This window comes from Acromyrmex echinatior, chromosome 5, assembly GCF_024713525.1.
Source record: "Acromyrmex echinatior isolate Ae372 chromosome 5, ASM2471352v2, whole genome shotgun sequence".
NCBI classification, from domain to species: domain Eukaryota; kingdom Metazoa; phylum Arthropoda; class Insecta; order Hymenoptera; family Formicidae; genus Acromyrmex; species Acromyrmex echinatior.
The window spans coordinates 10770769-10797389 of record NC_141856.1 but is presented as its reverse complement, the minus strand read 5'-3'; the positions used below and the strand labels follow the sequence as shown (position 1 = coordinate 10797389).

The 26621-nt window shown below is 36.3% G+C and overlaps 2 protein-coding genes across 5 annotated transcripts; one reads left to right on the top strand and one right to left on the bottom strand.

The window, feature by feature from the left end:
* The first annotated feature begins 64 nt into the window (after positions 1-64).
* LOC105153579 (protein SERAC1) lies at positions 65-19442 on the top strand. Of its 4 annotated transcripts, none has more exons than XM_011068496.2 (16): positions 66-355; positions 429-556; positions 733-933; positions 1223-1350; positions 1451-1561; positions 1869-2007; positions 2089-2232; positions 2300-2557; positions 2978-3179; positions 3271-3429; positions 3539-3666; positions 3774-3926; positions 3988-4134; positions 4310-4376; positions 4604-4704; positions 19124-19442. In XM_011068496.2, the coding sequence occupies exons 3-16, from the start codon at positions 741-743 to the stop codon at positions 19156-19158; spliced, it is 1965 nt and encodes a 654-aa protein (XP_011066798.2). In that variant the 5' UTR covers positions 66-355; positions 429-556; positions 733-740; the 3' UTR covers positions 19159-19442. The 4 variants fall into 4 exon arrangements, with proteins under 4 accessions (XP_087262728.1, XP_011066798.2, XP_087262727.1 ...); XM_087406601.1 differs by having other exon boundaries at positions 67-340; XM_087406602.1 differs by lacking the exon at positions 3988-4134 and having other exon boundaries at positions 65-340.
* On the bottom strand, positions 5278-26574 carry LOC105153578 (uncharacterized). Its single transcript, XM_011068493.2, has 10 exons — positions 22661-26574; positions 9525-10016; positions 8017-8983; positions 7130-7777; positions 6681-6999; positions 6539-6609; positions 6018-6211; positions 5814-5941; positions 5552-5734; positions 5278-5475 (listed from the first exon to the last, which is right to left on the bottom strand). Exons 1-10 carry the CDS (start codon positions 22755-22757, stop codon positions 5308-5310), a joined length of 3267 nt encoding a protein of 1088 aa, XP_011066795.2. The 5' UTR covers positions 22758-26574; the 3' UTR covers positions 5278-5307.
* Positions 26575-26621: the final 47 nt, after the last annotated feature.

The following is a 26621-nucleotide window of genomic DNA, read 5'->3' as shown; positions in this document are numbered from 1 at the left end:
ACGTCATTCACGTTCGGAAAATACGACAATCGCGTAATTGGTACACATTTCCAGACCAATCATTTCAGTTTTCTCGAAGGCTTGACGGTGTGTATTTTCTGAACGCTGTTGAGCGGTTTCAAGCGTTTTTCGCGCGTGTGAATAGTTCAACATGACGTCTTTCAAAGTTTGAAATTGTTTGAAATGTGACGTCCATTGTGTTGCGACGGAATTTGATTCCGTTTTGTCGATGATCGTATCGAGAAACTTTACCGTAGCCTGTGAACGCGATGCGAGCACGAGTGACGAGAAATTACGTGTACTACCTGAAGACTAGTAGCACTTGCGTCGTAGTGCTCGGGTGAGTCATTCCAAGGTGACTTTTTGCCACTCGAAATCAAGGTTGCATCAAATGTCATATATTTACGTTGGAATTGTATCTTGTTTAGAGGATGCTGGTTCCTATATCAACTGCGACAGGTATCGCAGATTATTCGGTCAGCTGTTAACACAAGTGTTCTAAATTTAGAGCAAACCAGGGCACAGTACATCTACATTGATGATCCTCGATTTAAAGGTAATCATCCACTATCAACAATATATAATTGTCATATTCTGATCTAAAGTGTCAATACTAGAAATCTATAGTTTACATTACATGTATTATATATTTTTAGTACTGGTATTATATATTGGAACATGACCTATATATATGTTTCTATGTATAAACATTGATCAATCCTCTGGTTTCAGATATCTTTATGTTTAGGAAGGATGAGGATCTACATGGACCTACATCGGAGAAGCCAACAAGTCTCAGTGATGCTCTGGCAAAATGGTGGAATATGAAAAATCATAAGATTGCATATAAATTATTGTATATGGCTCAACATGGGAACAAAAATGAACGATATAAAGCTGTGACTACACTTGGTTCTCTGTCGCACTTAAAAGGTAACAGCTCTAGGCTTATGTTCTCACCAGACTGTCACCTAGATATTATTTTATCTTTGTTGTTAAACAAAGATAAAATAATACCTCGGATAGAAATCTAAATGCATCTAAGACCAAAATCAGACTAAACGTTGAAGATTGTGATTGAAGATTGAAGATTGAAATTTAACCAATAAGGACAAAGAAATGTTAGCTCCTATTGTTTGGATTGATCAAATTTTAATCTTTCAATTTTTCAATGCATAGTCTTGAGTCCAGCCTTTAAAATGTTTCTCTATAAATCTTTCAGATTGGCAGTATCGTCATTTGGCACAGATGATGGATGCTAAAACAGCAGTAGCTCTCGCAAGAATGCCCAATGTTAACTCATTGTTCTTTTTGCAACCACCGTATTATCATGTGCAGTACAATTTAGATGTATGTAGTTTCTATTTTAAATTTAACTTTCAATTATTTTAAGCTTAACTTTCTAAAAGGATAAAATATATACATAATATTTGCCAATATTTTTGTACAGGATGTATTAGAAAAGATACATTCACTGTTGTTAAATTTGAATGCTTTATGTGACAACACACATCTCTGCCTCACACAATTTCTTAGTAAAATGTTTAAAAACTCACATCGAGTAAGTACTTGAATATGCATGAAAAAAATATTCAAATATGAAAAAAAAAAATGAAAAATGTATGTTAACATATAATTATTTAAATTATTATCTTTGATGTTAACAAAATTTAAATATCTATTAAATTATTATTCTGAAATTATAATTTGTTATAATAATTTATTATATTGCAATATAATGACATGCAACAGATAATTTTAGAAATAATTTAATTTATAGATATTTCAATTTTTTTTAATGTTACAATATTGTAATTGTAATTTAATAGCATCCATGCTATCTAATCATCTATTCAATTGATGTATAGTATCTTGTAGAATGGTTTGACTATGATTTGACAAGTGTGGGTCTCTTTGTGGAAACGACAACAGTTCGGGATGATGAATTACTTAAAAGTTGCATTCATGCAATCTGTCATCATTCCTCTGTGGAACAATATAGCAAACGTAAGTTATGAAAATGTTTTTGTGTAATTCTATAGATTGATGTACACTCTTTATATCTTTTGCTTAATTTTTGAATTTTAGATTTGATTAATGCTGGAGCTCTGCCAATATTGACAGCGATACAAAAAATTTGCAATGACGACATAGAAATATGTATATTACTCGCAAGAATATTATCCAATATATCTCTTCATTCCGAATATTTAGAAACTATCTATGAGTCCGGTAAGATAGACTTGATCTTTTTGTAATATATTATTGCATTGTTGATAATATAACTATTTTGATAAAGGATGGATCGGCATATTGTCACATTGGTCTCACAGCGATGACATTCGTCTATCAGCACAGGCGATCAGTGCATTGGTGAATCTAGATACAAATGAAAACGAGAAAGAGAAATATCCGCAGAACGTCTACCTTCTCCATCCTCTACACAGAATTCACGCAGCAATAAAAATGGACGTTATATTTCTGCATGGATTGTTAGGTGGAGTTTTTGTTACTTGGAGACAACGTGACATTGATACCTCTGCACTTGGAGTTGTGGGTTTGTTATTATTTATGTACAACTATAATATAATATAATTTTTCGAATTTTATTGTTTCGTTATTTCTACCCTAAAGACAATATAAGAATAAGAATAAAAAGTAAAAAGATAAAGTATGCACAATAATCGAATGCTATATTATAAAACGTATTAATCAATACAATTTATCTCCAAACATATGGACTTTCATATGGATTTGATTTAACAATAATTATACATATATCGGATTAACAGTTTAGAACATGATAACTTTTGAATTTTACAATATAGTACACTTTTTCATAGCAAAGCATTCAGTTATCAATGCAACTTTATTTCTTTATAATTGTTTATAATATATTTTGATATAATTTTTAAAGCTACATTTCTCATAATAGAGATTATCTCTTTAGTTTTTCACATTATGCGTTTAATTGCAGATGATAATATATTGGTCGAAAACACTACAGACTACTTGTCTGCTATGGTTGATGACGATCGTCCTCAAGAATTTTTTAAAGACTTGGCTCGCGATCTGCATTTGCGCGAATGGAGAAAGATAGGTCAAGATTTTGAGGTGATACTGGATGATTGTCCACAAAACACAAACGATTGTGCGTGCGGACCTTATTTCTGCAGAGGGTAAATTTTTATGAACTTCAATATATTATACTGATACTTGCTTATAAATAAATATCGTTAATTTGTGAATTTTTACACGCGATATCTTTAGGGATGACACTTGTATGAGGAATCTTGATTTTACATCCAAAACACTTTGTTGGCCTAAAGACTGGTTACCTGTAGACATACCATCCTTGCGAATCATAGGTATTAACTATGGTACGAGTTTATCTATGTGGACTCCTTTCTGTCCAATAGAAAGCATGAAGTAAGTATTATATTTCGTTTATTACTCTACGAGAATGTTTGAATTTCCCATAATAAATTTAGGTATTAAATATTCCGATAGTTTGACGCATTACATTTATTTTTGTTAGGAGCACTATTAAAGAGAGAAGCGAAGAATTCATTACCAAATTGACAATGGCGAACGTGGGCCAACGGCCACTTATATGGGTCGCCCATTCAATGGGTGGATTATTAATTAAAAAAATGCTTGTAGAAGGTATATATAAGCTGAACATTTACATTAATTTTTATATTTTGATAAATGTACCAAAATTATCACTATTGCTATTATTAGAATCATTATATATTATACTGTGCTTGTAGAGTGGAAAACTGGAGATAAGAATGGTATCTGCAAGAATACCAAAGCTATTCTATTTTACGGTACTCCTCATCGAGGTTCACATGTGGCGGCTCTGAAGCAAACAACGCAAATGCTGTTATGGCCAACGGTTGAGGTTCAAGAATTACGCGAAGGTAATTATTGATCTCTAGTTCTAATTAACGCGCAATGTAACTTATCGTTCTAATGTTTTAGAATCGCCACAATTATTAAAATTGCATGAAGAGTTTTTAGAAATGTTAAATAAATATTGCATAGAAATTGTGAGTTTCGCCGAGGCCAAACCTACGCTTGTAACTGCGCTGAAGTTTCCTTTTCAATTTGTCAGTCTCAATTCAGCAGGTAATGCTTTAAGACAGATTAGATGTAAATGTTGATATTTCGTTTGCACATGATTATACATTTTACCTTGGTATGTATTTGTAGATCAATGTAATTTATCTAGATTCTTATCAACACACACACCGCACACAAAACATACATGCATATAAAACAATATACTGACTCATCTTTCCAGATCCTGGCGTGGGAGAATTCTTCGAGATTCCGCAGGATCATTTATCGATATGCAAACCAGCTAGCAGGTAAATATATATATAGATAGATAGAATGTAGTGCGATTTAAAAGCATCATTGGATAAAAGGAAGATATATTAAGTTTCATTTCATCAACAAAGATTCATTTTTTATCTGATTGCCAATAAAACTGTTGTTTCAAAACTGTATATCTGAGTATGGTCCTCTTATGTAATTACAATATGGAAGGTAAGATGTTGAATAATGCTCATGCTATTTCATATTTTTTGAATAGGCAATCGTTCTTATACCAAAAACTTTTGAGTGTGCTCAGACGCCATGTCAACACTCAGGAAGATACAAGTGTCTCGATTAGGAATCTACTGTCTTTGTTGAGTAAGTTATTTTAAGTCTGTATACAAGAGATAATATATATCAATTTTATATATTTTTATGTGATGCTAAGTGAATGTACGAATGACTGTGATTATAAAAAAAGATTGTGATACACATCATTTGATCTCTACTCAGTATTTCATTTCATTTATAAATGAGAAAGTATTTCGTTATCGGTGTAATTGCCATTTTTGTCGCTTAATTCTACTTTTCACATCTGCAATTTCAAATACATCGCGGCAAACATTAGCGTGATGGTATCGGTTTTGGTGGAGAGTGACCGATTACAATATAATTACTTATTATTCTGACTAGAATAAATAAATCCCTTATTAAGGCAAACAGTTAAAGAATAAATGACGAATTTGATGTCGCGAAATAATAAACACAAGTTGCTAGATGCAAGAGAGAATACAAGATAACAAATCCTATATTTAAAATATTCTACGTAGAGATGTTGATAATCTCTTATCGAAAATGAACACGCGTTATTGAAAAATAGAGTAAATATTCCGATGAGTTTCTTGTAGCTGCTTACCTAAGACGCCGAATAAATTAAGTGAAATCTCGGTATTGGTAGAAGAAATTGCAGTTTATTGCCGTTTAGAAATTCGTGTCGTAATCGGGATGGTGACGGTTCGACAAGTTCGTATTGTCGTAACCATATTTGCTGCTCGTATGCGAAGGATTGTAATAATAACCGTTCCACTCGGATCGCCAACTGTCGTACATATTGTATTTCTTGTCCTGGAAGGACTTGTCAACCAAAATCTGAAAAAGAACGAGTCCAAAATAAATACATGCCTAATATTCAATCGATTTGATATTGCTTTCCGCGCTTGTTCACCTTGTTAGAATTTGATTCAAAAGACTTATCATTCCAAGAGACGTCGGGATCGGTCCATATTGTGTGGGTTACTGGCTTCGAATAGTCACTTGATCTGTGACTCGATGCGTGCTTAACCACTTCTTCATCATAAATAGTCGACATGGTCGGTTTTAGTTTCGATCCATTTTGCCTGTTGACGAGCTGGAAAATAAATTCATTCATTATTTTTATTTTTGCTAATTGTACAACTATACGAAAACTTCGAATGGTTTTGACTTACCACAGACACACCAAACACGATAATAAATAGCAAACCTCCGACACCTATCACTATCACTGCAATTGCCCACTGGGGTATCAATCTATCATCCTTCTCGATATACTGCGGCATATTTATTTTAGGTATGACTAAAAAAAGATATGTGTATAGTGAACAAGTAAACAGAATATTGATAAAAAAAAACAAGCTTTTGAGATGACACACCTACGAAATCAGTGTACTTAGGATCAATAGTAAACATTCCCATCCTTAGTGGACCTTTCAAGCTTGTTTCATTCCACTGATTGGCATTGTATGTCCTGAGCGAGTCGTGGAAAATCACTTTTAATTCCTGCGTGTTCACTTTCTGTTGTAAATTGGCTAGCTCGACAAAATAATCTACTAGGATGCTGCCTTGACTGAAAATGTTAATATCTTTATTGAGTCAGTAATATGAAATCGACTAATTCAAAGTATGACGGAGTGATGAATTACCAAATTAGTAGTGTTATATTATTAATATTAATGTTTACAATCTAGTAGCGGTATTATTATTTTATTATTATGCAGATAATATTGAACGAAACCTAAAGGAAAGCATTTTATAATCGTCAATTTATAATTCACGAAAATATAATATATAATAAGAATCTCACTTAATGCAAATAATGCTATGATTATACTTGTGATCTTCCATGCTCATTTCGATATTACCGCTTCAAATTATTATACAAAGTCTGAATTACCTGAAAGAATCGATCCTTATGTTTTTGTACCAATTCATTAAAAAGCTGGATTTCGAGAATATAAAGTTCATCTGAAAAAATATATGATTTAAACATAATTGGCGTTTCATGAAGATATTGACAAGTTGAGCGAAGAATATACCTCTCGTTCCACGTGATTTGCAAGTTCTTGCCACTCGTGAGTATTTCGATCGTACAATTCTGGCACCCACGTCGCGTTTCCGATTATACGTATTGTGCCGGCGACTTCGCACTCATCATCGCATATGCCAGGAGTAGTCGGTCTTGGCGTCGTTGTCGTCGTCGACGTCGACGATGATGTACTCGAGATTTCGTTCGTACTGGGAATAAACGACATGTTTATCGACGCTACCGTAGCTGTGCGTGCTGCTTCCAATAACTTTTCGATGGAGATCGGCGTGGTGGACGAAGTTGGCCATCCAGTGAACTCTGTAGTAGCTCTGAAATTGTTTTATAATAATTTATTCGTTAGATCCTTTTAATGATTAAGAAACATTGATACTTCTAGTGTTAAAAAAGAAGCTATTCTTTTAATAATAATTAATGTGTAACGTTATAGGACTAGCTTACCGAGTTGGCCATCCCTTTTGTATTTTTGGCGTTACCGTGCCTGGACCATCTCCACGCGGTGTCTGCGGAGTAGTTATTTTTTGGATCGGTTTGCGACCACCTGGTCTACTGGGAAATACGATCTTCAAACCACCAGCTTTCTTTGTGGTAGGCGACTCGGAATCAATTCGTTCTGTGACTGTCGTATTCTGCTCGCTGTTCACGTCATCAGTAGCTTTCGGAACGGAGTCTTTCTTTTTTTGTTCGTAATCTTTAGGTAATAAAGCGGAAATATCGACTTTAGAAGACGCGAAGAGATCTTGGATAGACGGGGCGATCTTTTCCGGAGAGTTGCCTGTACTTTTCGCTGTCGTCGTTTTTGCTGTCGACGTTATCGTTTTAGTATCTTTTGACTTGGATTCTTCCTCTTTCTTTTTGTCATAGCCAGGTGGTAAGAGAGACGAAATATCGACCTTGGATTTGGCAAGGATTTCGCTGAGGAGGGAACTCTCCGTGACAACTGCATCTTCTTTCTTTAATTTGTATCCTGTAGGCAGGAATGCACTAATATCTTGGACGATAACGTCGGCTTTAGGTTTCGCTCGTGGTATCGTCGATGTGGTTTTTGTCTCTGTTGCTTCCGTGGATGTCGGTTTCGAAGAAGGCCACCTGAAAGAAAAATGATAATAACTATCACTTTTAACTCAAATCTTGATTCATCGATATAATTACGTAATTATGACAATAAGCATATTTGTTGTTCATGTTGCTGTGTGATAATTAAAAAATTCATTCATCAAAATATATTTTCACGTTACCTATTGTTCCCAAGTGAAATTGTGATATACATAATACTCGTAAATATAAATTTTATAAAATCTTCCAAAAATTTATGTGATATATCCAACCTGAAATTTGTCTTGGAAACTGCATTCGGAGTAGTTCCTCTCGACACATAATTTCGAGGCAGCAAACCTTCCAGAGTGTCGACCGTAGTTTCAAATCGCGGCTTTGCTGTGTTAGTGCTGGTATAATTCAATTTTCTGTCGTTGTAACGTCGTGGTATAAACTTCCCGATGACCGGTATCTTGGCCGTGGTCGTGAAACTCCTGCGAGTAGTCGTCGTCGTCGTGCGATCTCGCTCGGCTAACACGTCCAGTTGCAACGTATTACCATTGTTTCGGAAGCCACCGGTACCGAGGATGGCCGCTGGCAGAAGATCGCTAGATAGCTTAGACTGCGCCCAGTCGAGTTTATCAATAATGCTCTCTGTGGACGGGGGTTGCGACGTCTTCTTGCTCTCAAGCGATCCACTATGCGCTTCCACCTGCTCTACGTGATCTATTACTGGAAACGGCAGAAAGCGCGCGCCCGATACGCTGCGGCTGGTTTGCACAGAAGCCAGGATTCTCGCGGAGTCTTCCGTGGTTACTTCTGGGTGTTCCTCGGTTATCTCGGGTAACAACGACGACGATGGCGGCGACGGAACTTGCTCTGTGGTAACCGGTGAGGCCGTCGTCGGTACTGATATTGTACCGTTCACCACGCTCTTCGTAGTCACCACGGAGACCACGGCACCGCCTATCAAAATAGAACTGACCTCGTCGGAGACGTTCTTGAGATCCTCCTTCCCGAATGTGCCGAGTGTAGTGAACGTTTTATCGCTACCCTCCATGGACGATCCTTCCTCCAACTCGGTCGACGATATTGGATCGTTGACTTCTTCTTCGACAATTCGTGACGAATTAGAAGTCGACTCGTGCGAGACGTCTTCTTCTCTCTTTTCTAAAGCGCCGTGTTCCAATTCTGACGAATTCGCCGGCGTGACATCCTCCTCTTCAGATTCCGTGTCTAAGTAATCGAGATTTTCACCTTCTAAAACGAATGGAAACAGATTTTATATATATATATTAGGTGTTGGAATTAATTCGTAGCGTTTTTTAATGAAAGAATGTTATTTATTTCACATGAGCATTAAAAAATACATTAATGAAAGTACTTCCCATCACTTGTAAAACGCTACGAATTAATTCCAACACTTAATATATATATATATTTAGATTATATTCGAAGAAATTAAAAGGTGTTAATTCTTCTTATAAAGTACAATGGGAAAAAACTGTTTTTAGAGTTTAAAAGGTTTAAAAAGAATCAAACTTTTTAGTTAAGTATATTTGAATTGGACGGAACGGAAACTTATGAATTTTTAAGAACAACAAATTGAAATGTAATTGTAGAATATATTTGTTTTATGCTAGTAAGTATATATCGAAGAAGATCTTTTTTATAAAATATCAAATTAATGATATATGAAAATTGAGATACGAGGATTATTTTCATGATTATTAATCGTGCATCCACGAGAAGAGAAATAAACAATTACAGTTCGATGTGACTAGGAACGGCCGAATCTCACCTGCAGCGTCGTATCGAGAACGATTTCCATTTTCGTACTCTTCGTAATAATAATACGTATTGTCATCTTGATTCGTCGGGAGATCTTCGAGATAATCCCCATCCTTTTCTCCCGCTTCAATATTCGACACGCTGCTGGTTTCCGGTGGAGATCTCTCTTTCTTCATTGCGCCATTCTCATTATCAGGAAGATCTTTCTTTTCCACCTCCACTTGTTCAACCTCCTCCTCCTCGAGCTCTTCCTCTTCGTGCTTATCTTCATCTTCGTATTCCTCGGCGTCATACATCAGCTTAGGTTCTTTCTCCTCTTCTTCCTCCTCTCCCTTATGATCGCCTCCCTCTTTTGATTTCGATGTGTCCATCACATTGTTTTCCCCCGGCAAATGCGCCAGCGATGCATCGTTGCTGGACGGTGATGCATTTCGATCTTGTTTCTCGTACACCGAATTCGTTGGTATCAACTGCGAGAGTTTGTCCCAGGACCGAACTGTTTCTGCAAATCAACGATAGACAAGACTTAGGCAAACATTGTGATCAAGAAATATTATAATTTTCGAGGCGTTTTTTATTTCTACAATTTTTTTATCGCAAGAAAATGTTTTTTACACAATTTGGTCGAAATCGAGCATGCATGCTTTTAACGACGATCTATCTGTGCAGGATTTATCTTATAAAGTCGAGTTATGTTGCTGAAAATCTTGAAAAAAGCGAAGACACTTTCTAATACCTATTTTCATGAAAACATCTGATTTACGGAAAGAAAGGACCTTAATTTCTTTACCTTGATTTCTTTCTCTCTCTCTCTCTCTCTCTCTCTCTCTCTCTCTCTCTCGGATTTTACAACGTTATATATATATATAATATAAGATAGAGAGTTCGCATTGTCTCACAAGAATATAAGTATAAATCAGCAAAGAAGATTTCTCTTCCATAAACTATTGTCGCAGATGCACAAACAACGCATTCTGTCTAAAGTTTATTATGTATATATACATATTTTTTTTAAGAACGAGTTTTTAGACAATGCTGCTTATACGTCTGCGACAAAAGCTTGTGAAAGAGAGATCTTATTCTTTGCTGATACATTTTTGTAATTTGCAAATATTGAGAGCGCTTTCATAGCGACATAAAAAGGCGACATAGCGTCACGACTTTTATTTATTCCTTATTAATCACGAAAAACCGCGACGGTTCTTAACCACCGCTGGTGGTTGATTTTTGACAATCGTTTCCATGTAATTGTTGCTCGAAATACAGCATACGATAATACGATAGCGGTTATCCTAACCGAACCACAATGCACGACAGAATGCATTATCGTAGCAAGGTGAAAGGCGAAGTATCGTGCATTTCGCTGCGGCACCGTGCATTTAAACGACTTGCGCGGGCATAATTTATTAGCGGTTTGCGCAATATATTAGCAGATAAAAATCTTCGGGATGGATATTACTTCGGTGCATATATCGAAGGAGGCAACTTGTGGATACGCTTAAATGGAAGATAGAGAGCAACGAGGAGTAACGTAACAAGCGCGATATTACGTCGCGCGCTATAATAAAGGCACGAGATACACATCAATATGTCGAGTGAGATAGAAAGAGAGGAAGAGAAAGGAAGAAAAGAAAATAAATCACGTAATATATTTAACAAAAATAATTTAAAATAAGAGTAACGATACCTTATTTGATTAGATCTTAACAAACAAATCTTCTGCTATACACATAGCTGATTTTTATTAATATTTTATTTTATTAATATTTTTCATAGTAAATAAATGACAATTACATATTGTTAAGAAAGCAAATCGAAATTACACTTTACAAATATTACAATTATATTCTTTTCGTATATAAATACGTTTGATTATCCTTCCTTTCTTAAAAATCCAAGAAAATTCATTTTTGGCGCAAAGATTCGTTAAATTATTCTCCGTGCTATAATTATATATTTTTCATAATCATTACATAATTTCTAATCGGTTATGGACTTCGGTAATTGAGACAAAGTACTCCCCCTATTCCCTTTCTCTCTTTCTGCCTCTTTCTATCTTATATATTATCTGATGCTCGGCACTGAAATAATATGAGTAGCCTCCGGGTACGCAATTCAATCTCAAAGTCCCTTTGTTGTCCACGAGTGGTATACTAGTATTGCGTTTCAGTGTGTCGTAACTAGAATAGTTCCGTAGGTGTAAACGGCGCGATCGGATCGACGAGGAGGCCTTGAGAAAAAAAATCCGAGGGCGAATATAAATTAAGTCGGGGTCACAAGGCGCTCGCGACTCGTATTTGCGCGCGTGTTTAATCCCGCTGGGCATTTCTCGCTCGGTCGCAATTGTTGCCGCGCGATTTTAGGATGATTAATCACGCACGCGATTATATTCGTGCTCCAGAAACTCGTGCGCATTATAGAGCGTTCATTGAACAGTTGTTGAAATCACCAATCATTCGACAAGCAGCTCAATAATGTCGAACGTCGATCTCTCAAGTGGGACGGTTTGCAGAGCAAAAGTTGGAGAACAGGATCAATTTTCTTTATGCTAATTGCGTTTTCTCGCACAACAAAGACTCGGAATCTCACGTCTCAAGCAGAAATGTCTGTTTTCCCTAATTTTACAAGACTCGTGAAGAATTATGTGTGATTTCTCCACTACTCGTTCACGGCTTTCTCCTCTCTCTCTCTCTCTCTCTTTCTCTCTCTTTTCTTTCTTTCTCAGCCACCGTGTAATCTTCAATAAAATTGAAAAACAGGTTACAAATTCACGTCGCGTGTTATCGCGCGCGTGCACGCATTAATCACGACGACCGCGCGTCCCCCGTAACGACCGCCGAAATGATCTATGATCGTCTCCCGACCGTGGAACGATCGCACGTTGCCGTTTTTACCGCGCCGTCGTCGTGAGTTATGCTGCTGCAAATAGTCGGGATAATTATAATTACGGCCAGCCGGCCGATCGCATTCACCACGCTTCACAATCGGTCCGGGATTAATAGATCGGTGCATGGGGCGAGTATAAATTAAGGTGGGATTCCCCGGCGCTACCATGGCCGTGCGGATTGCTCTTACAAGGTGTTTAAGCATTCATCTTTCTCTCTCTCTCTCTCTCTCTCTCTCTCTCTCTCTCTCTCTCTCTCTTTCTCTTTCTCTTTCTCTTTCTCTCTCCTCTGCTCGGTTGATGCATCGCCACGAATCGATCGCGCACGACCCCAAGGCATCGCTTAGGGCGAAATGTAAGAAGAGGCGTAAAGAAGAAAACGCAACGACGCGCAGTAAAGTGATGATTGTGAGATGTGGCTCCCATCGAGAGGCAAATCTGATTAAAGGATAAATTGGAACAGTAATTCTGTGTCTATCGCAGATTGGCCGGTGCATCGAAATGAACAAGGAATAAAATACAATGTTAATAAATGATGAGATGGAACTGATTAGAAAAGCATATGTGCATAGTTAAAGTGTATTAAAATTGATAATTGTTGCTTAAATATTTCTCTTTATCTGATGAGAAAGTATCGTGACAGATTCGCAAAGCATATTACACCATATTTTCAATTTTGATTTTTTAATATAAAAAATGTGGAATTCTCTTTTATTTTTATAAGGAACTATAAAACTATGGAAGTGCTACTAGAATGGTCTTTATTTTTTTTATTAATAGAATATCGTACTAACTTTGCAGATCTCACTTTTGGATATCCAATATTCTATTAATATGAAAGGAATAATGACAGCATTTTTCATAGTTCTACAGTTCTTTATAAAAATAAAAAAGAGTCCACATGTTTCATACAATTTATACTATAAAAACCAAAATTTAAAAAATTGCAGCCAGACCTCTGTTTAAAAATAATTGTAGAGTACAGAGATCTCTGCTAGTGCTAATGAGAAATGTCGCTGGAATTACTATAAAAATGATTAGCACGACACTTTTTCTCCAAGTATCTTTTATATTACAATAGACTAGTAGTTCCACGAACGTGAATGAAATAGTTGGCTGAGATAATCTCTGTGATAAAAATAAGTAAGGAGTATGAGTATTCTCCGCCTTGCGTTAAAAATCATAATCTTCTCCTATTGTCCGTGCCAAAGATGCGCAATGAATTACTGTCCTTTAGTACCACGTTATTTTAACGTGGGCTTTTAAGGTTGCGACGCGAGACTGCCGCAGTCAAAGAAAAATCCACCTCCGTAAAATGCTAATTGCAACTGTGCCGCACGATGATTGCTACCTTGCGATTAATCGGCGACGCGCATCGACGATCGCTATCGAGCCGGACGACGGACGGCCGCGAAATTCGCGCGTAAATATAAAATAAGAGCAACGCGCAGGAGTAACAAGCGAGCAGATTAAACCGAGCCCTCGCGTTGTTCCTTTTTAATCAGCTATCCACGCGAGAATTCATCGCTGATTCGATCGTGCTTTAATTACCGAGCGTGTCGCGAAAAAGGGTCGTTTTCTTTTCTTTTTTCCGCAAAATATTGTGCGAAGGGGTTGCTTACGCATTTTTACGACATCGATCACGGGGATATCAACTCGTACCTTATGTGGGAGAGATTCCATCGGAACACCGAAGAGACTCGAAGTAGGCTATATTTTATGCTTAACGCCAGACGTTATCGCTGCCACAGACAGCGATATATATGTACGTGCGAATAATGAAATCGCGGTAATAGATAATCAGTTCGCATTACTCCGTAATGGGATTAATGACCCGCGAGAGCAAAGATCCTTGTTCAACTTACTTTCAACAGACAAACGGAGCGCGACCGCGAATTTGTTCGCGCAATAGGCTTTGTTACGTTTCTACTTGACTGACTCTTGAATTCTTCATAAAATTCTTATAATCCACTCGAAGGATTTCCCTCTATAAATAAGATTTTGCAAGATTTTTTTATGACTTTTGCGTATTTATAAGCGAAGGAGTAGTGGATTTAAATGTTGTGTTATTTTACATCTGCATTATTTTCTTAATTATTATAATATTCCGTCTATTGGCATTTTTGTACATACGTATTATTTTTCTGAAAAATAACTGATCTGAAAGAAGTTCTTAAAATTTGAATGAAAGATCAAGAAGCACTGAGAGTATTATTATTTCACGACGTGAACGCGAGAATAAGACATTTTGAAATGAGTTTAATTTTCTGCACTGATGAGATAATGAATAGAGAAGACAATGCTGTGAGAGCATTACGAAATCGTTATGCGTAACTTATGTAACTCGGTAGCTTCTCAAAATGTCTCGCGTAATTCCACGCGTCGTAAGCATACCGTGAAGACACGGGGTCTGATTTTTCGCGTCCGTTTACGAAGCCCATGATGAATTCTACAGGGTTGCCACGAAATTGGAAATCAGGAAAATGTCAGGAGAACGATCAGGCAAAAATTAGGGAATTTTGCAAAATTGTCTGAAAAATTAAAATTCTTGACTTTAAAGAAGTTTAAATATGCGTACACCCACGCAGTTTTGGAATTATATCAACAATTAAATATTAACAATTAAATGCAAATAGTGTTAGCAACATTAATAGTGATTTATATTATTATGTTAAATTGCTGTCTCAACAAAATATTTGATGATTTCCAAATCAGGACGAAAATATCAAAAAATTTCAAAATATTATTGTAAGCATCAGAGAAAATAATAAAATTTTGCCTGTAAATCAGGGAAAAGTTATGAAATTTTAAGATATTTGTGACAACTCTAATAATCGCACAGGAAAATATTTCGAGGAGAACGTGTTTCGCGATCATTCAAGCGAATCCTTCCCCTTTTTGAAGCCGATTCGACAAGCGTTTCTCACCCGATGTGAAATATCAAATATATATCGATATCGGTCCGATCACCGGTTGGCGTAATTCAAAAACTCTTACATGGTCAATTTGGCGTGCATTTCCCTGTGCGAGAGGTATACTTTCACGACCGGGACACGGCGAGGAAGTGCCCGTTCGATTGGAGTGTAACGAAGGCTTAGGCAATGAAGTGTCGCTCTCCTTTCGATCGTCCTTCGTTCAATTCGAGCGCCTGCCAACGGATATGCCTGCATGAATTCTTAGCTCGTAATCGTGCATATTATTGAGCGATTGTTTGTATTTTAATTTATTATTGTACAATTGCGTCATTACTGAACTAGAATATATTTACGCATTCTGTGGAGAAAGCGTTACTATGTTTTGGCGATAAAACATAAATACATCTTATGTAATAGATTTTTATTTGATTTGGATCACAGATTTTATATATATATATATATAAAATATCAAAGAATCAATTTATATATATATATATATCTTTGATATTTTAATAGTTGTACTTGGAAAATAAATCAACTCTTCTCCAGAAAAAATTTCATGTTGTTAATAATGAGAAATATATGATGTCTTTTCAAATCTATAATTTCTCTTTCATTTCTCACGTGTTCTTTTAGTGTCAACGCTTCTAATTATCTGCGATATGAAAAGTAAAGTGATAAAAATCACTTTCTATAAATTTATCTTGAATTTTATCATAAATAGATTACGCTGGTTATTTATATTATTCTCACATAGGATTTCATATATTTTACTTTTCTTTTATCCATTTGCAAGTAACCATAAGTTTTATCGCGTTTGATAGTCTTCATATAACATTACTAGTAATAAAGTAAATTTATTGCGATTTAATATCTAAACTGTCGATTTCTGCCAATGAAAGTTTCCATTCATTAAAGCATCAAACACGTCCTTGTGAAATCGAGGAATCATCTGACGTCGCGAATAGCATATTCAAAGGTTTCGCACGTCTCACGTATCCACGTTTGTCGAACGCTCGATGATTCTTATCCATTCAATGCTTTCGTTAATAATAGACGAAACACAAAACTTGCTCTTACATGAAAGGAAAACGAGTAAATCATGCATTGCATGGTTATGATATCATCAAACAGTCTGGCGCTGATATTAAAACAACCTTTATCAGTTAAAATTTTGCCACTGACATTTGGGCGAGATCGCGCACTTTGCGTGCGAACTTATCGAAATCAAAGGAGAGAACTCACTCCATTTCACGTCGTACGCGTGAAAACATTGGACGAGCACGTGTAGTGGTCGAGAGCCCCGATTCTTGCGTTTATTGTACCGTGAAACTTGTTATCTAACTCACGCGAGGAATTGCGCGGAATTGCGGGAAAAAGGAGACGTTTTATGTATGCATGACCACCATACATGGTTTTGCCATCTGTTTCATGATAGCGAAAACGAGACCCAAATACGGTACACACAGTGTGTCGATACGAAACGTGCCTGCACGCACAAAGGGGGTACTTTCTAACTCCGCTGACGAGGCTCGTTTGAATGTTGTTGATAGGTTTGAATGAAAGTTATCTTTTCCAACGGCTGATTTCGTTGACGATATCACAGCTGACGGTATTATACAGTTGGTATATCATATGTGATTAAATATCATTGAAAAATATCAGGGTGTCAGATAATTTTTAAATTAAAATGCTTTCTAAAAATAATGAACGAAAAATATCTAGTCTCTTTCGAGAATATTTTTATGCTTTTATTTTTACTTGTGGATATTTTTCTATGTGTAATATATATATATATATATATATATATAGGAGAATTAATATGAAGAGAACACAAAAAATTTGCGATGAAAATTGCGCGATAAATAAATATATCGTTTGTTTATCACAAATTAATATTAATTTCATGTTAAATATAAGTCAGTACTAAATGAAAATTGCGAAAGTTGGCGCTGTAATTGCTGTACAAATCAGCAGCGTAGCATTAAAAAAAATAGCATTTATCTGTACAAAGTGTGTTATAAGTGTGTGAAAAGTGTGTTATATATTTAGCCGCTTGTTGAATTAATGCGATTTGGAAACTTCCTAAATGAAAGAGAAGCGGTAGTGAGAGAACGTGAGGTGAAATAGAGTGTGACGAGTAAACAGGTGATAAAGACATAGCTAACATAGCTGCAAAAAAGAAAAAGAAAGAGACAGCGATAGACAAGTAAATATAACATATGTTTTTTTTTTAAATAAATGATTTGCTTAGTTATATTTTATTTTATATATGATTTGCTTAGTTGTATGATTTTATAAACTTTCTCTAAAATCTCCTCGATAGCTACTCTCCAAGACAGATCGCGTTATTGCTATTACGTAGAGAAATTCGCTACGCATGCTATTACACTTTCTCAAGTTTGCAAGTTTTCTTTCCGCAAAAAGAATTTTCTAAATTATATCCCAACGCACAATTTTAATGTGATAAATATTTATCTTATTATTAGAGGCAACCGTATATAGCGATTAAATAAGGAAACAATCTTACGTAATCTAAAATCATTGCTTTTTACCTGTAAGAAGATCTACGTTTCCATGATCACGTGATTTTAAGCAGCCATTATCTAAATTTCTTTACATTATAAGTTTAATCATGGAAATATTTAAAAGGTCAGCAATTTCAGTCGCTTCTAAGGTGTGACCGAAATAGCCGGAGGCAAATTTATAAGGAGGTAAATTCCTATCATCGAGTTTAATCAAGTTATAATAGATATCATCAAAGTTAAAGAAATGAATCGATTGATTATAATTGTAGTAAAATAAGTTTTATAAACCACGCCTCGGTTTATTTCTACAATTAAAAATATCCAGACATCTGCAGATAAGGAGAAATATTTAGGTATATTAATTTTTTTTAATTTCCATAGACGATGCACTATCATGGATTCTTATATCGAAGAGATGAGCAATTCGCACCTTGTTGCGAATATAAAGGCTTTGTAACGTGAATTTTTGTTGGGCAATCGGTGTTTCCTTCGAGGAACAAGTTAATACCTACATTCTTAGCCTCCGAACGATATATGTGTCAGACTTTCCCAATCTCGCGATTTCTCGCTCGTGATGTTACGAGGCATCTCCGATGACTACCGTCCGTGAAGGATCATCGGATGGGCGTCATGAATCAGATCCGATTGAGAAAAGGCCGTCATACGGACGTCATGTCAGAAAATGAGACGCGCGGGGGAAGATCGTATGAGCGAGCTCCGTGCGCCTGTAGATATTTCTCACATCGACATCGACGTGGCGCTCTGAATTCCTTGATTACCGTTCCGTGTCGTATACACGAGGAATGGTGAAAATGAGAAAAAGAAGGCGCGCCGGTGCGCATTACGACGAGGCATGAAAACGAAAAGCACGGAGGTATCTAATATCTCCTTCGAAGTGGGCCAATATTAATCAACGTGCGATACGGATTAATAGCTCATCTGTTGAATTTTTCGTGAATGCATCTCGTACGCACTTTACGAATTTAATTAATATTCGTTCTTTTCTTTTTATTTAATAATATTCTTTCAAAAGATTTAAATATGTATATTTTAATTTACATAAATTAAAAATATAGTAATATTTTTAGACATAATGTTTATCCTCAAAAATTTTTCTTTTAACGCTATGTATTAGATATCGTTTTATTTTATCTTATCGCTATTCAGTCAAGCCTACTTTATTTATGAAAAGCTATTTTTATTTATCGTCGTTTTACGTGCAAACAAGATTTTTGTCACGTTCCTCCCTTACAATGTACAATTCCCGCAATTTATATTCCAGATCTACGTACGTATTTGGCATTTCAAGGTGTGTGAGGACTACTCCTTCGTGCTGCAACCGTGACAAGGCAGCGTTGCGATTGTGGTACAAAATATCACCGCTATCGACATTGCTCTTCGCGAAGCGAAGAGACGGTAGAAAATCTCTCAGTCGTATTTAGTATTTTTATGCAGTATATTCCATCCATGATGTAAGAACACAAGGTGTTTCGCTCCGAGATGCGCAATCGATGACCAATCAGAAAATAAGTCCCAAATGTATTATAAACCAATATAGAGCCGAAAAAAAGTTTAACTCAATAAAAAAAATTGTAGTTAAATTAATGGCTTTTGTATCAAATAAATATATATTTATATTTAGTAAATATTTATTTAGAACTATTTAAATAGATATTTATTAAAATTTAGTATTTTTTTTTTCAGTGCACCAATAAAAAATTTGCCCCAAAATTATATTCGACCGCCATTATGCACAATGAAACATTGTATTCTTATATCATGATTTCATCCAGCTCGAATTTTCTTCTCATCGTGTCCAATTGCGTATCTGCCTGCCATATCACGGGTCCATTAGGATTCTAAATGTGAAAGGTCGTTCATTAGCATCATTAGCCTTTAATACCATCGAAATTCCTACGACCTTTGGCGATACTCGAAACGTCCTTGAGATGAATAAAGATGAAGGAAAAGGAGAACGGGAGGGGCAAGAAGGAATGCAAGGAGAGTGAAAAGGAAGACTTCGCTCGACGAGTGACGCAGGGACTATTTTAGGATCGCGAATTCGAATAACAGATTAGGAGGGCCCATCGGTCGTTTCACTTTCTACTGCATCGAAATTTTCGAGTGGGCAAAAGTTTCTTCAACCTTTCCGAAGAAGTCTTCGCACGCCGCACGAAATTTCATTGAAATCACGTGCGAAGAACTTTCACGGATTAATGCCTCGTTATAGTTACCGATTGCCGCTGGTTCTACAAAAATCAAAAAGTAGCGATTCTTCACTTTGAGGCAATTATTTAATTTTAATAATACGATTTTTTTCTGCTCTTTTTAATATAAAAAATATATCAGACATTATTATCAACGTTCGATCGGATAGATTAAGAAGATGCATCTTCGTTGTCTTTTTAGTGTTGTATTAAATTATATCAACAATTTTTACTGCTTAGTTATTCATGTTTCGAGCAAGATTGTCAATGAATTGTGTACGTCTCGATAATGCTTCTTGATAAAATATTTTTTTCTTCGCTAAATTTCAAAACTAATCTGCAGACGTCCAAAATTGAAAGATGAGAAATTACGACATATCTAACGGCAAATAGCTTCTGCGAAATAATAATCAATTTCAGATTCAGCCAATTGCCGAGAGACAATGCAATGCTCTGAGACAATCCGCATAACTGCGGAAATCTGCAAATTGTGCAAATTTACAAGACCTTAATGTCTATAATAGCGTCTAACAGCGTAACATTCACATTCGCCTCAGAATGCGAGTAATGACGCGCGTTTCTCGCACGTCCGTGCGTAACACGGCGCGATTGTTCGACAATCATTTGCCAATCCGTCGTGTTCGCGTGCGTCCAACGATAAGCGTAACAATGGCGAACAAAGACAAGGTTGCGAAGAATGGCTGCGCCCGGTTGGTATTACAAATCGCGAGGAGGGAATCTGTTCGACAAGGGCGGAGCGCAATAATCCGTCGTCCATTAGACCCGACAATAAGGCCCTGAGTCCGAGGAGACCCGCTATCGCCACTTCGCAACCGTATCGCAATTCTATTGTGTCGTGAATCGCGCTACCACTACCTCGGAATTACGTAGCGCGGGCAAACATCGCGGTCGGCTCGTGACCGCCGACCATTATCCGCGCGCGAACGACGTTACGTTTTGCGGTTGTGGAAAAGGGATATTTTCGAATATCGAATGGTTACAGTCGCTGAGACTATCGTAGATCGAAGGAACATTGAATCGGTACACATACAAAAGCATCTAAATGCAATGGCATAATATTATTTATATAATCAACTTTGACAACGAAGTGATACATGTATACTCTATTAAATAATGTGACAATGATCGTCATTTTTGAACATTTAATTCGTTTAAAATATTCATTATGCTTTTATATGCTTTGCTAATTTTATATATGGTAGCTTTTAGTATACACTAATCTAGTATAACGCCGTAAGTGATCGAGTTAGATCTTTAAGACTCCTGGCATCGTGTATTTCGTAAGAGATGCGGGGGTGGCTAGATAGATTCTATCGCGTCATTTCCTGATGATAATTTCTTCGATTAACGTAGAATCCATTTTTTTTCAATTGTAATGATTTAATGATTTTCAGATAATTAGTCATTGGAGATGAGAAGATCCTAAATTTTAGGATTCTTTCCGAAAGTTATATTAGATAACGATAGTATAGTCTAATTTAGATCGATTGAAAGAGTGGACTTTGATAGAATTTTTATATAGGAAAATTTGCAGTGGACAATAACTTTCCTCGATATATCCACGCCGAAGAAGGATCGGCGTTAAACCATCTGTCATTCAAGTATAATGAAGTAAAAGTAGGACATGCCGCATAAGTATGAACAATACGTAGCATCAGCGGATTTTGAGATATCGGTTCTTTAAACCTGATATAAGTTTTTTCGGTTTGAATCAACATACGAATTTACAAATCTTCAAACATTCTAAGTTTTATGTTAACGCATAAAAAATACACGTTTGCGCGAACTTTGGAGATTCATCGCATTAACGAATTCGCAGATTCGCGGCTGAAATATAAGCTTACGCATTTATTCGTAACTGTATACAGAAAAAAAAGGTTTCGCTGAAATATCTAAAAATTTAGCTAAATACAAATCTGAAAATAATTTTATTGAATAATTATATAGCTTTCTACGATGCTTAAATGATAATGACGATGTTAATGGTAATGAGCAAAAACGAGCTAGCGACCAATTTAAGTGTGTCTTTCGTAATTGTGATGATAAACAAAATTATTTTCATATATAGTTAAATTTTTACATATTTCAGCAAAATTTCTATGAATAACGAACAAAAGAATTCGAGGAGCCATGAAAATCGTAAAATAGAGATTGAAAAATATATTAATGTTTGGCACACGCCTTGGTACTCAATTAATCTCGATTGTAGCAAGAAAAATTCGTGCGTGTCAATCTTTCCCAACAATTACAGATTATCCGAATCACGTAAAACTCCTCTAATCCACTGATCAATGCGCAGTATCATATTCCAGCGAGGGGAACCGTGGCGAACATTCAGATCTTGCGTGCAAAGTTCCGAAACCGCCGTGGCCGGCCAGTCTCCGTGGTCCCGTCGTCGTTGGTGCCCGTCACTCGTGCCCTCCCCAGATAAATATCCTTCACGTTCACCAAGAAGCATATCCATGAAAGGTTTGCGTGTTGTAATCCCACAGCGCACTCTGACAAGCGGAACGCGAAGCGAACGCGGGTGCTTTAAAGTCGTGCTTGACACTGCCAGAAGCAACCAGAAGTTCCCTCCCTCGTGAACTTACCCTCTTGATGACCGGTGGCGACGAGCGCGCAGACCAGCAGCAGGCACAGGAGGAGGACCTGGCCACGCGAGGCCGCTCCTCGTCGACACCTCGGCATGTCTCTCCCTCAGCCTCTTCGCGATGCTCGTGGACCCCGTCCTCGACGAGTGTTTGCACACTGCGGATGCCCAACAGGTCATTCGCAGTTCATCGCGCAATCGAGGGCCACCCGACCGGTCCCCATTCGACGCGGGTGTCACGTCGACGGATTCGCGCTCCAGCAGACGTGAGAACTGTCAGTGCCGTTAGCTGCACGCGGAAAGGATCATCGCTGTCAAGCCAAAGAATGGCACGTTCGTACGCGAGCACGACGCGCTTGTCACTGGCCAGGCGAACGCGGGTAGAGCGGGTAGAAAGCAAAATCCGACTTTCACTTAGTCGAGGCGCGAGCGAGCTCGAGGCGGAGCTGGCACGTCGAGGCCGCCAGGATCCACCGTCCCTTCCAACAGTTCCAACGGCTATAGATCCCTCCTCCGCCTCCGTCGTTACCTCTTCGGCAAAATCGACGGATCTTGCCTGCTGGTGTATTTTGGCGCTCGTGAAAATAATCGGAGATAGAATCTACACACAATCGATAAGCAAAGGGGGATGACTATTCCTCGATGATAATGACTGCGGTTCACCTGCTGATGACGCAAGTTTAGCGCCTCGCGGGAATTGCACAAGAAAATGCGAGTTCTGTTATTATTATTCTGTATCGAATCGCCTTTCCATTTGCATGACTTTTAGCGATGCTACGTGCCGAGGCTAGAATTAACTCGAGTCGACAACTGCAATATAATAAAATGGAAAACACAGAAGAATTGAAAAATATGTAAAGCTGTAATTGTCAAAATATTGTTCTGTATATCTAAATATAAATTATTTGGAGTCATAAATATATATTTAAATCGATTTCTAATTTTAATTTTATTGCGTGATCTAATTATATGGATCACTTGTAAGTTATTTTTTTGTTCTGCCACATATACAAAGATTTTTTATCTTGGTACATATAAAGAAACTTTTTATTTTTTCGTGTTTACTTTTCTCATCTCTCTACTTGTCAATTCACTGAAACACAATTAAATTGTCATAATGATAATATAAATTAAATGGAAAGTAGATGTGAGAAGTCGACTAGATGGTAAGCACCATTTTTCACAATAATGATTCATGAAACATCTTAAGAATACCACAAACAGATGTTTCATTATTTTATAATTGCAAGATTTTCATGTTCAGAAGAAAGAAAGTACAAAAACATAGAATAATTAATTTAGCCATTTCAAAATTAATTCTTAAATAAATTTTCTATTTCACAAATCAATTTTATAATCAATAATTTAATGTTCGCTTTATACAGAGGTAAATTTTGCTATCTATATTTTCGACTCTTTAAATCTCTTAAAAATGTGAGTCGGCACTTAATTACCACAGTGCACGCTCGTACATACAGATATTGCCAAGTGGTATGAATAAGATCATCTTGTTAGCACCAACCGTTCACCTTGATTTTTCAATTGTAGAAGCAAGTCTCCCAAATGGTCCTCATGATCGCCACAAAGGCAGACCCGCTGAGAGATCGTTATTTTCTTAGTTGAACGAACAGCTGAGCGAATTCTCAAATTCTATAGCGAAGAGAATTCATGCTTTCTTGCAAGTTATCAGTTCTGTAAATGTTATATATATCACATAATTTTTTTCGTGACAGGTCGTTTTTACTCGAAATTTCGTTCCTGTAACAAAGATATTTTTAAAGAGAAAAATATTCCAATGTGCAAAAGAAGCTATAAAGATCTATAAAAACAGACTGTATAACGCAGATCGCACTCCACAAGTCTCGATCGTACTAATAATAGAAAACGCTGCTGTAATAAGCTATCTAATTGATCGCGTTACTCGAACGATGAGAAATACGACTCGACCAAGTCGGAGAATCGGATTTCAGGGTCTCCCACGGCACTTCCTCGACCTCCGAGCAGGAGGCCTTTGCAAAAATCTACTTTCTCAAGTCCATCCTGTTACCCCATCCGTTCGTTAACCCTCACCGGTCGCGCCTGACCTTTACCGGGTCCGCCTGGAACTTCGAACGCATAGATTGATTCACATCCGGACAGACAGGAAAGCAAAAAAGCACAGCAAGGTCGGGAGAATCGGGAGAAAGTCGGTGGCATCGCGTGATGTAATTCGATCGATGATGATCGCTCCGGTATTTTCCCGATGATGAGTGTACGCTCGATGTGATTAAATCTGAAATTTAGTTTCCACTGTTGTTGTGGAAGATCATTTGCGCAAGATTTTTGTTTTCCTGATTATAATTAGGAACTTTCTCTTATATAATTCCCCCAATTATATTATATTATATAATTCCCTTAATCCCCTAATTATGTTATCAAGCCATGAGATTCGCTTCTAATCGTGATTCAGTGAGAATTATATACCCTCATAAATATTGAAAAATAATGAAAATATTTCTTTTTTAGTAAAAAAATTGAAAAAAGATTTCAGACGCTAACGCTCGACAAATATCTACGGTGCTTACACAAATGCACAATAAAAACGAGCATTTCCTAAAAATAAAAGAAACAATTATGTTCAAAAACTCTTTCCTCTCGCGATATTCTGAATATTTTATGTGTAAAAGATTTGCTTCCCACGAGTGCTGCTGTATCTTTGCTGAGCACGTAGGCTGGATGTTAAAATTTCGTAAGGATTCCGTGAGAATCCCAAAGTGAGACTCTGCTCTCAATTGTTTGGTGCGCGAGTTCCTAGTGACGTAACGCTACGTAGGACTTTACCGGTTTAGTTTACCAATTTATATTCTTACCGCGATAGCAGGAAGTGCAACGCGCCGTTGTGGATCGTAACGGTATAGCGCGAGGGACACTGTAATGTAGATATTTGCTGGTGTTTATTAGGCAACAATACCTGTTGATAGCTATTTTAATAAACATTACCATGAACTCATAAGAAAATTCCTATACTTATAAAATTGTATGTAGGAATTAGAAGAAAGCGTATAATGTAAGTGTATAATGTGCGATCAAATTTGACGTATACATGATTGAGACAACGTATAAAAAAAAAAAGTATCAATGAATTACGTAAGAAATGGAAGTTATAATTATAGTTATCTTGAAATTAAATACGTCAATTTTGAAGGAGGTTTTTTGCTTCTAATATAAAAAAGATATTTATTATTATATTAGTAACAGCATTCAACTTGTTGTTATATATATATATTTTGCTTAACATTACTTAGATTTTTTTAAGATTCTATATTCGGATTCTATTTCGGAATGTATACATTGTTACACATTATTGAAAAATTAAAAGATATATAATTTTCAGTTAATACTTACTCACTTTCAATTAACGATTTATTCTTTATAATTATTTTCTATCGTTCAATCGGTTGATGCTTCGAAATATCAATGAATGTAATGTCTGTCATCATCTCATATTCAGCATTGAACTTTCTGATATTAAAATCTCTCTAAAATATTCAAGCATTAAAATCACCGAGATTTCCATCTTGATCATCATCAGGCACATATTTGAAGCGGCGAACCAAAATTATGTTAACAACGCCATCTAAGACATATTATAGGAACTAACGACGAAGTTTACTGTTTCATGATCAAGTTAATTCCTACAAAAATAATATAATAAAATATTTCGTAAAAAGTACTATTACAATAAAAACTTTTAGTATAAATTAGAATAATCTTTATTGACTGATCATGCTATCGAAAAAAAAGTTTATGAATTTTTATCTTTATGTTTGTCTTTATATAAAAAAAACAATGTATTTAACCAATGTAACATCCTAAATAAGATATTAAATTAAATTATAATTTGTAAGTTGAAGGATAACATTGAGAGCGGGATTAATATACATAACATAAAAGCATATAGAATACATTATTGCATTGTAAAT

Coding starts and splice junctions, on each gene's coding strand:
- LOC105153579 (XM_087406601.1), top strand. CDS start 270: ATGCGAGCACGAGTGACGAGAAATTACGTGTACTACCTGAAGACTAGT. Junction 2,008..2,088: donor TGTGGAACAATATAGCAAAC/GTAAGTTATGAA, acceptor TTTGAATTTTAG/ATTTGATTAATGCTGGAGCT. Junction 2,558..2,977: donor CTCTGCACTTGGAGTTGTGG/GTTTGTTATTAT, acceptor GTTTAATTGCAG/ATGATAATATATTGGTCGAA.
- LOC105153578 (XM_011068493.2), bottom strand. CDS start 22,757: ATGCCGAGGTGTCGACGAGGAGCGGCCTCGCGTGGCCAGGTCCTCCTC. Junction 8,984..9,524: donor TTCTCGATACGACGCTGCAG/GTGAGATTCGGC, acceptor CATTCGTTTTAG/AAGGTGAAAATCTCGATTAC. Junction 5,735..5,813: donor TCGTGTTTGGTGTGTCTGTG/GTAAGTCAAAAC, acceptor TTTATTTTCCAG/CTCGTCAACAGGCAAAATGG.